This window comes from Scomber scombrus, chromosome 9, assembly GCF_963691925.1.
Source record: "Scomber scombrus chromosome 9, fScoSco1.1, whole genome shotgun sequence".
Lineage (NCBI taxonomy): Eukaryota > Metazoa > Chordata > Actinopteri > Scombriformes > Scombridae > Scomber > Scomber scombrus.
The window spans coordinates 11218119-11230009 of NC_084978.1; the positions used below are offsets into that span (position 1 = coordinate 11218119).

General features: G+C 37.4%; 1 protein-coding gene across 1 annotated transcript in view; it reads left to right on the plus strand.

Annotated features, from left to right (window-relative positions):
- glra4a (glycine receptor, alpha 4a) overlaps positions 1-2761 on the plus strand; it is a 47086-nt gene extending 44325 nt beyond the window's left edge. The window contains 1 exon segment of the mRNA XM_062425467.1: positions 2471-2761. Coding sequence (XP_062281451.1) covers positions 2471-2761 — 291 coding nt within the window.
- The last annotated feature ends 9130 nt before the right edge of the window (positions 2762-11891 follow it).

Sequence of the window (11891 nt, forward strand, 5' to 3'; positions counted from 1 at the left end):
GTCACTTCGCAATGGCCTCATCGAGATATACCCTCTTGATATAAAGCTGCAGCTGGCAGCCGATTAGCTTAGTTCAGCATAAAGACTGGTCAAAGGCAATAAGGGCTAATTTAGCTCTCTGTCTGAAGGTAATGAAATCCACCTATCAGTAAATCACTAAAGCTTTAATTGCTTACCTCTAATTAAGCTCTAACTAACAAGTCATATCTCATTCGTTTGAACCATACGAAAACCTAAGTGTAAAAAAAAAAAAAGAGCTACCTTTGCATATAGGCAGCTCTTTTTTCCTCTTGTTTCCAGTCTTAATGCTAAGCTAAGCTAGGCTAATTAGCTGTTGGCTGTAGGTATATTGAACAGACATGGTATTGATCTCATCACCCAACTCAGCAAGAAAGTAAATACGTGTATTTCCTGTTTTATCAAACTATTTCTATACGTTTTAGCTTTTTTTTTAGTTTTGTGCCATCATTATTTATAACCAAAACAGATTGTCAAACCTCCGTTTCCGCAGTAACTTTATTCTCCACAGAGCACAATGTGATAATCAGAAAAGTATCGACTGATGTTCATGCCAACAAATCACAAAGTGCACAGCCACTGCAGGGAGCACAGAGTAGAGACGATGAGCACCTATTATCTTTAAAGAAACGCACCATTAGACTTTAGCACATGATATACTGTATCGTTTAGGAAGGAGTAGGAGGGATAATTAAGCTGTGCTGGAGGAGCTACAACTCCTTATTTCCCTGTTGTACAGTGCAATTTGTCATAGGGACGACAGATAGTTAGCACCTGTAAAGTTACTCATAACTAAGCAAGAAAAAAGAAGTTAACAGTGAGAAGTTAGCAGTCTTTGTCTTTCTAAACAAGAGTGGAAGACACTGAAGGTACAAGTAAGGAGCAGTTGGCAGCAATCAGATGTACAGAAAGTTTTTTAAAGGATTAAATGAATATACCTTGCAAAATAAATTTGACAATAAGCACCAGAGACAAATGGAGACAGGTGTGCGATACATTAGTAGCACTGGACCTTTGACAGGGACTGCTAGTGTCTCACTGCCAAGTCTGTCCAGCACTGAAATGTGTTCGGCAGAGTACCAGAGCACTGCCATGGTCAGTGAGAGAGAAAGAGAGGAAGAAAGGAAGAGGGACGCAGGGATCAGAGCTTTCAGGACACCTCACACTGACTACTAATCATCCAATTTAGATCCCACATCTTCACTTTCCCTCACTAAAGCGAATCTCTCAAAGTGTCAGAGGGCTGTCAGAGTTAAGCTGCATGTCTATTAATATTTTCTTCAGAGAGTGGGAACAGTGTCTTATTCAGTGTAAAAAAAAAGAAGAAGAAGTGCTCTGCCATTCATCAAAGCATAACACCAAGATTTTTTAGGGGGTGGGATTGAGATCATGACTTTTTATTAATAGACATTTTGAAAGGTCTATCATTCTGCTGTTTTGAAATTAGCTAGAAAGGAGAGATGGAGGTTAATTCTTTGATTAATTTTTAAAATTATAATTCCTTTTTTCTCCTAATGAAGATGCCCTCTGATTCCCCTCTTTGTGTCAGAGAAACTTCAAAAACCTTAACTGATTTTTTTTTTAAAGTTCATCTGAGTTTTGTGCCTGTTCCTCTCATATATTACCGCTGCTGTCGAGTCACAGTTTCTCTGAAATAGACACACACAAAGCGATGTTTGAAAAATCCCAGGAGGTCAATTAACAAGCCTTTGAGGTATTTCCAAAATCAGAGACTATTGTAACAATCTAGATGATAAAATATTTAGTTTACTGTCCAATATTGAGATTTTCTGAGATTATATTTCCAAATCCAAACAAAGGTGGTGGCTGGGAATGAAATACTGTGCATTTTTGCAAAATTGTGAACCAAAGTTACATTTGTCTGTATTGATGTTACTTTCTAAGATTTATGTTTCATACACATTAATAAATTCATATTTTTATTCTGTTGTACAAAAAGAGAAAGGACGTGTATGATGTTCAGCTACCTAGTAATAGTAAAAATAATAATAATAATGATTTTTAAACCTGATGATTAGAGGATTTTGGAAATACCATCAGAACACTGTTAAGTGCTATAAAATGACCCTCTGGGTTTTTAAAATTTCACCAGGTTTTCTTTTTTTAGAGAAAGGGATGCTTAACTCTGTGACTTGAATATAAAAAGGTAATCTGTGAGTTGCACAAACTTGAGCTAGAGCACCTTTCACACAATCACTGGCAAATTATCTTTTCTGTATTTACAGAAGTTTTATCCCTGAAGTCAAAACATTTTTCAACAGCAGCCCAGGTTTCTTTTTTCCTATGGATGTTCTCACTCTGTTGCCCTTTTGTGCTGCTACACCCCAAATGTATTTGGGAATCAGCCACTGAGCGAAAATGTAAAAAGCTGCAAGCTAATTCTTGTTGACAGCGAGAGGCCAATCTGTTTCCCTTCTGCTTGACTCCACAGGAGGAGGAACTGGTGAGAGAGAGCCGTGGTTTTTACTTCCGGGGTTATGGACTGGGTCACTGCCTCCAGAACAAGGATGGTACTGCTGTGGAAGGGCCCCCCGTCTTCACCCCCCCACCACCAGTTACCACGTACGACGGCGAGGTACTTCACAAGCGTTTTGTGGATCGGGCCAAGCGCATTGACACCATATCCAGAGCTGTCTTTCCCTTGAGCTTCCTCATATTCAACATCTTCTACTGGATCACCTATAAAGTGCTGCGACATGAGGACATCCATGCAAATTTGTAAAATGCTCTCTGCTGACTCCAGTTGCTATATTTTAGTTGTTTTTCTTTTCTCAGAACCGAAACTGCCTGTCAGATCTACATTACCATGAGGAAATGTGTGAAGAGGCATATCTGCTTCTAAAAACCATTGCTAAAAAACTTTGTGCTCAGGTGCGTCTTCAGGATCTCAGACAAGGAGTGATTAAGCTGAGAGACAAGGTTAAGCTGCGTGGATTCAGGCTGGTGTTGTTGCTGTTTGCGATTGCTCTCTCATATCTGTCTTGGTTTGATTCGTTCGGATTACAACAGAGACAATACACTGCTGGCACTTGTGGGTTCATGACCTTTTGTTGCAATGATGGCTAAAAGCAGAGTTCAGAGAAGTCGATGTTGATCCTGGCTGGATGAGACATTCTAACTTGAATTTTACAATATTTAACATCTTTGAATGAATGTTTTTTGAAAATTCAAAAGATAATGGATTTTTTTACACCTTTAGATTATCAAATAGGTACAAATGGGTGTTTGGGGGGTGGAGGAAGGAAACGGTATTTGATATTTATGAATATTCAATGAGTGGTTATAATTGAATTTAGCTACTTGAAATGAGAGATTATATATAACAGTGTATAAAATGTATATAAACAAAGCTGTTCATTAAACTGCACAAAGCACAAATATGTATTTCCTTTTGTCTAAATTTAAATAAATTGTTATTCTGCCAGGAAAACACAAATGATTTTGCTCCTCTTTAATCTGAGATTTGGTTTGTTTCACACAGCCTCAGATTAACTTTATCACACACACAATTACTTTTCTATCACTCTCTATTGTTCTTTAATAGAGCTCCAAATCTCTAGAGGAAAAAGAAGAAACCTTAAAACGAAGGTGCAAATCGAATTCTACTATAATGCAATTTGTAAATGCTGCATATGCAAAATAAGTACTCAGTTCATATCAGTGGTTCTAACTCTTTGTAAGCCTTTTGTTTTTTTATCACGGCTGCAATTCTTAGCTGTGAAACCATATACATGCATAATCAACTGTGCACAAACTTGTTGAGGAAATTGCAGAAGAGCTGCCATTTCTTTCCCAGTCCCAGGAGTGGCTTTGAAGGTGTGGAAATGCAGGGACACAGTGGAGGGGGAGCTTCACCAGCGAGAGAGGACAAATGGGTTTTTTAATGGGAAATCAGAGGATTGTTTTATCAACTAATGAGTTTGAAAAGGGCTTGGTGTTCCACTGCTAATGACAATGAATTCAGAGAGGCAGCTGGAGCTTACTGTTCTTTTGTCGGAAATCCTAATCAACCGCTCTGTATTCTGTAGTTCCCCAGGTAATGAAATGTGTGTGTGCGTGTTCACACTTATCTTTGTTTCTACTCTATCATCTCTTTGTTTTTATGTTGATACACATTTTTAAACTGTATCCAGTATTCTATATTATCTTTTTTGGAGGAATCACAGCCCACTGTATTGGAGGAAAATGCTGAAATAAGGAGCTTTAAATGGGTGACAGCATTTATACATTTGGAGCATAAATACAGAAGATCCAAAGGACCCAACTAATTGACTCCAATAGCAAGTCAGAGTGGCTTGATATGTTCACTGAAGCCCTGCATACTTGCTTCAGATAGCTTTAATAGATTTCTGAAACCATGTGAGGTCATGCAAATGTCAACAATATTTGCGTTACATGTCACTAGCACTGCTTTCCCCCGTCATTTAAGCCCCAACTCTTAATGTTCAACATTTTTGGAAGCATGTTTATTTGCTTTCTTGACGAGAAGGTCGATCCTATTGTAATAAATGTCTCTGTTTAAAAAGGGTTTTAAAAACTCACCTACCAGTTATTTTAAAGCTCCCAAGTATCTCCCAAATTTGAAATCCTTGGGTTGGTTGCACCCTTGGTTGGCTTTCTTAACATTCATCAAAAAGCTAAATGTCTATGTGAACACCCATTCATACCCAAAATGTGTGTAAAACAACATGGTATATAATTGGGACAGAGCTATAGCTCTTTAAAGCTCCTCCAATGTTACATATTGTGTTGTTTGGAAATGATGTAAAAAGCAGAAGTAAGGGGGTTCTGTTGCAGATAAGGTTGATGGTATTTACATCTGTGAAGCATGATTATAGACACACAAGTATAGCTGGTTTCCCAAGTAAGGACAGCTTGACATATATTCGCTGAAGTCCTTCATACTGCCCATGACAGCTTAAGAAGATTTCTGAAAAGGAATCTTAAGGCGTGACAGTGTCAAAATGATTTGCTATTGCTTTCCCCATCATGAAAGCCCAGACCCTAAAAAAACAAACAATAATATAGCTAATTCACAAAATATTAAAATATATGGTTGGTGACATGTTTTATTCTGAATGCTCATCAAAAAGCCACTGAGAAAAGCTGATTTAAAGTACTGGATGAAAAAAAGTTGAAATTTTTAAGCTCTTTACACAAGGACTGTGTAAAAAATAGAATCGTAAATACTACCATCACCTTTACAATAACAACATTGGCACATTTGTGATAAAATAAGAGGCTTTTCTAAATCTACAAATCCTGACATATACATGCAAAATAGACCCATGATTTCTGGCACATTATGTTCCACCACCTTTTTGAGGAAACAACATGTCCCTTCAGAATGAACCTGTACATTATTTCAAGGACGGGATGACTGATGGATTCCAATAACACAGGCTGTCCAACCTGATTCACACGCTAACTTTCATTATGCGCGAAATCCCAAGAGTGTGATGACTTTAACAAATACTGCCCCCACAAGCCGTCTCCTGTCACAAGAAACCAAAAAGAACACCCACAGCTATCAAGCTGATCTATAAAGTAATCCTCCAGTGAAAGAATGGACCCAAATGAGAACATTAAATATTCATTCTTCCAACAGGTTTTAACTGCCTGGCTATTCTGTGTGAAGCTGCTTCTTTAAAGGCATCCTCCAAGGGATTTGTTATGCTGATGAATGACACACACTTTAAGTAATTTCTTTAAATAATCATGTATAAATGAACATACAATCAGCATTTGATGTAGCTACTGGTCATCATGTCCAAAGCATGCCCTTGCTGTCTCCCTCAGGGATAATCAACATGCTTTCCCCCTCCCGATTCCAGCTGAATGTCAATGGTGCCACAGCTAAAACTGATGTGAGCTTCGGGAGAGCGGCCTAAGACCTGCAATCAATACATTTGTCCCTTAGAGCACCAGCGTCTTACCCTTTCACACACATAAAAACAGAAACACATACGTAGGCAAAAAAATAATACGTGTAGGATTTTCTAGCTTATGAAGTATTACAACAGCAATCAGCGTTACATTGATAGAGCTGTTATCTATCAATGGTTTTCTCTTCTCCTCTTTTGTTTTCAAGAATTTTCAAATTTTTATTTTTTTACAAATTTTGTCCATCAGGTCAGAATCTTATTATTACAGCCACTATACTGGGAACATCATTTTATCAACAAATTAACATTTAGGGCATTTAAATGACACAATGATGTGCAGAACCACAAGTAACACTAGCAATATTCCTGCATCTCTAGAAAACGATGCAGCCGAGAACACAACTGCTGGATGAAGAAACAGCAGCCAAGCGGAAAATATTGTTTTTTCTTGACAGTGATATATTAATGAGACAATGCTACACATGTCACCTTTAAATATATGCGTGTAAACAGTGGAAACTGCGTGCTCCACACAACATTATGGATGCAACCCTTGTGAAAGTCACCCAGTGGAAAGAGATACCCTTGCACTGTAAATACACCTTCCTCCACAGACTCCACTACTGAGTGGGTGGTGCAAAGGGCTTAATAAAAATGTCCTGTTTATCCAGTCTTAAATTATCTAAATCCATTATGTTGGGAAATATATTATATATCTCCCATATTGGTTTGGCTTCCAACAACAGTATGCTTATATGAGGTTTGGGTTGGTACTATATTGGTGTTATCTCAAACTGAATATGCTGGACAGCACATGTTTCATGTCTGCATGTACCTGCATTTTTTTTTTTAATTTTTACATTTTTACATCAAACCTAACTCCCTCTCTGCTTGTTGAAAAAGCAGCATTCCTAATCCTTCCTACAGTATATGGTGGGAACCACTTGGCAGAAAATCCTGGTAAGTAGCCAGCCAGCAAAAGTTAATGAAATATTGATCCTATTTTTGTGTATACTCAACTTTATGGGATGTAATTTCTGATTACTGTCACAGCCTGTTGTACGTTAGCTAGTTAACTACTTTCTGCAGTGGGTAAGTACTAATGTTAGAGTCATTGTGACTGTCTATTTATTTCAACCACCACACTGTCCAAATATTTTGAATTTGGCTTTGTGTATGACCATAGAGGAGCATTTAAATTTTGCATAATTGTATTTAAATATTCATTTATTTATTTATTTAGTTAATTATTTTTAGTGAAGATTTTCAGTTAACTATAGTTGGGAGTAGATATAATAATTTACATGAATGAAGATCTGATGTATGATAAAAACATACAAGTATCAAAGGTACTGTTTTTTGTATTTTTTAGCAGATAATCTTGGAGCTCATTCTTTGAGTGGATTTGCAGAAAGCTGTTCTTGACATTATATCTGCAGGTTTTGTTTTGGGGACCATTCTGACTATCAGCAGGAGGAAATGTCTTCAGGAGCTTTTCCACCCATAACAAATAAGAACTATGATTAAATGTTCAATATGTAAAGGAAAGTTTTGCACTGGTACACTGTTGTGGTGTGAAGAAAAGTTCTTCCATAACTAGGAAATTAACTTATTTCCATTTTGTAACAGGGTACCCCACCAGATGCTACAATACAATTAGTTTTGAAGACATAATTCTGTTCTGAATTGGCACTATGTTTTAATGTGTTCATGCACAAAAAGTATTTCCCCTTGACATAATTTAACAAGTCCATAACTCAATTTCCATACAGATAGACTGATAAAACTCAAACCCTCAAACTATCCTAGCAAATTTTGTCTCTCGCAAAAGTATCGGTGGGAACGCATATGAAAATTGGACATTATTTAGATTATTGTCATTCATTATTGGTAAGAAGATACCGGCATGGCAAGTTCTCATGAATTTAAAAGATATTACTGAGCTTGGTGTATCCCCTATTGAGGAAAGTATTTGCTACCTAGACACACAGATATCAGAAAATGACTAAAGGCTGTTGGAAGTTTTCACAGAGCAAAAATTAACTCTAAAGCATAATTTTTGGAGCATTATCCTGATATGATAAGGGGATTTTATCCTTTGGTAAGCCTCTGGACTATGCGCTTTGAGGCAAGACATAGTTTCTTTAGGCAATTTAGATACACAAACAGCTTCAGAAATGTATTAATGCCACTTGCCTCAAAGCAAGCATAATATTTATAAAAATATCATCTCTTTCATTAGAACTACTTGATATGGAGATAAAGCAGTCTGTCAAAGGAAGTTTATCCAACACAAACCTCTGTGAAGTTGACCAAATATGCTGCGGGGACAGTTTAGCCTTATAGGTCAACTGGAGGTCTACCTGAATTTGTTGATTTTACATTATGAAAAAACTTAACAGCAGGTATGATGAACATTTTAGGGCATTTATGTTGGGCCTCTCTCTCTCTCTTTTTGTATAACAGCATAATAACCTTGGTGACGCATATCCCTTGACAGAATATTTTGTGGGAGGCAAACATATGGTGACATTGAAACGTCACATTGTGTTATATGAAAAGACTCAGACTCTTGTATGTCCAACACCTGCTTTCTTTCAGGTTGTTGATTTTTGTATAATTGTCAAAGATGGATTTGGTTGCCTTGAAAGGTATTATATAACAGCAGAATGAGAAGCCTACACTGTTCTCAGCAATATTCAGCACTGTGGAGCGGTTACATGAGACTGTGAAGGAGACATTCTGATTCATTGAGGATTTTACCCTGCATTACTTGGATGAAGATTTTGGTGCTTACTTCACACCCTTTTTTCTACCTAACCAGATTAAACAGAAGGGGACAAGCAAAGTTGTGATCATTTCAAAAATGATTTGATGAATGGCCCATCAGTGTCCTTACAAGACATTGCTATAGTATCCCCTCATGGATTCCCTCATAGGACATTATGGCCAAATTAAAAAATCAGCTGTGGCTCAGGAGGTAGAGCAGGTAGTCAACCAATTGGGAGATTTGATCCCCGGCTCCTCCAGTCTGCATGATGAAGTGTACTTAGGCAAGATACTGAACCCCAAATTGCTCCTGATGGCTATGCCAGCGGTGTGTGAGTGTGTGTGAATGTGCATTAGATCAGATTAGATCCTGATAAGTAGGTTGACACCTCGCAAAGTAGCTTCTGTCATCCCTGTATGAATGTGTGTGTGAATGGATGAATGTTGACATGTACTGAAAAGCGCTTTGAGTGGTCAGAAGACTAGAAAGGTGCTATATATTTGCAGTCCATTTACCATTACATTTTATTCTGTGACGACAGAGGCAGTGCTGAGGAATGCAAATGAAGAATTTTTCAATGATGATTTTGTGCTAACAATACTCAAAATCATGGAAAAATTAGCAGACTACCACACAGGGCTTTAGATCAGTGAAGTGGCACAGGCTTTAATCAAAAAACCCTCATGTCTGACAGAACCAGGCAGCTGGACCGACACCAACTAATCACCTACAGTACAGCCATCATGGACTAAATATGTGCAGAAATTTTGCACAGAAAACATGTCATCAGCTCACAGCTGAGAATCAAAGACTTCAAGGACAGATGGCGTGCCTTGTTTGATGTCTCGCAAGTGAGTAAATTGATTTTTTTTGTAGCAGAGTGGTCGATAGACATTACAGACAGAAAAACTTCATGTGTCTCAGTTTTACATCCTATTCATATCTATACAGACTTAAGTTTATGCTGTATTGGATTGACAATTGATTAAGTCATCAGTTCTTGCTCTTTTCTCCTTATGTCTCTCTTTCGGGTCAGCAAAGAGTTTCAAAGGACCAGCACACTGAATCTTGAGCCAAAAGTCATGTTAATGTTAGACTTGTATTTCCCCAAACTGCTGTTCATGTTCCAAATGAAGAAGGGTGCTACAGGACAGCAACTTCAGGCAAAAAAAAAGTATTGTACGGGTATTAAAATGGTATCCTCCACCTATTCAGTTACTCCCTTAACTGCCTTAATCATAATTCCACCTGTCGCATTCACATTTCTCTTCTTCTCATCACTAATTGCCTTAGATGTTCATTTATCCTAATCAGACAACCTCTTTATCCCCTCTGACTCTGCCTCCTGTCCATTCCTTCTCATCGACCATCTGGGTGAAGATGTAAGTGCATTGATCAAGAACTTTGTGGTTAGTACAGTATATAGTTTTCAGAATTTTTAAAAGTGTTAGTTTTGAAGTTTTAACTAATATAATTGCAGATGACTGTGAGTTAAGATCACAAATATGCAAAGATAAAGCATAGCGAGTGAGCAGTGAGGGATTGCTCTTTGTGTGTTTGGGTCTCTGTCTTGTAATATGTAGGCTGAAATCGAGCTCTAACCAGATATCTTTAATGTCTGCAGGATGCTGCTGATGCACCTCAGTGTACAACAGGAGTTGGCAGAGGATATGATTGACATCCTCTGCCAACTGTGACCCACTGAGGAACAAAGATGGGCCAGTCAATTAATTTACTTGTTGTGGGGATTGTGATTGCGATTTTGGGCTTCACTGTTCGCAGCAGTCTTGGGGATCTTAGCAAAGCCTGCTGCTCTCTCTAAATTGGGACTAACCTGTGCCTTAGATCTGAGTTACCCCAAGAATCTCAAGTATGTTTTTCAGGTATCCCAAAAAGTACTGCTGGAGCTGGATTCTGGAGACCTTTCAACAAAGGTTCAGAGACTGAAAAATTACCTGCATACATAGTTGTCAATAACTATTAAGCAAGATGCTCATAACATGGGGATTTTTCATGGACAAGGTATACTTGTATAACTGTATTGTCTTAATGTTTACGTAAGAGTAAAGAGATTTCCATTGAACATTTTTGAACTAGTATTGTTTGTTGTTGTTTAACTATTAATGTAAAGTGCATATCATATACAGACATATTTCATTTGTAAATAAAGTTGAATTTAAACTTAATATTATGTGTTATACTGGTCAAATTTGACAAAAATATATTATATTATTATATTATATGTACAATTGCTTTGTTTATTATAATTTGGTTTCATTACATATATTAACCCCAAGTATAGTACATGTGTACATTTGTTTTGTTAGATAGTCTTGTTATTTCCCACTTTAGCAGGTCCAAATAATTTCAGTTATCGGATACCTTATTAAAAAATAAGGATGTGTAAAGAAAAACAAAATCTAAACTGTTCTTTTCCATTTATTTTCGGTTTCAGCACTTTATGCAGCACCACCATCCCCATGTTTGGTTAACACCCCAGATAATGGGTGGTTGCCGTAGTGAAGAAACAATGTTGTAACCACTTTCCTGAAGCTCACTGCAGTGTGGTGAAAAAGATGTTGGAAAGGTGTGGGCAGGATGTTGCGGCTAAAATTGTCAGCAATTACTTCTGCTTATCTACTCTCACCGACAGCACTATATACATTTTCTGAATTAGAAACATTTTGCACATACAACTTATTTTTACCAGACAACCTTCTAACATCAGCCAGATAAGCAAGGAAAAGATTCAAACATGTGATGCTGACTCTTTGCGTGAGTCAAGGATGTTAACGCAAGAGGCTTCGATAAACATCCAGGCTGTTCAATATTTCTATAACGTGTTTTGAATAATAAATAAATAGAAGTCGGAGAACCTGTTATGTAGGATTTCTTCTTTTTTTCCCTGTTTCTAATTTGAATAATGAAGTAAGGAAAACATGCATCTTCAAATGATAAGCATGTCATTTGAAGGAGATCCAGGAAACCCTACATTTCAAGCAGCACTAAGAAACTCATCCTTGTGTATACTTATACAGAAAATCCTATGTGGATTCATTTCAACTAATCCCTTGCAGCGCTTCTACATTTCTGTAATTCCGACATCTGTGAGAAACCCTACAGCTGGGAAGACTGCAGCTTGGGCTTTAGGTGGATAATGGTTATAGACATATATGCACACTGCATTTTCTTTGTGT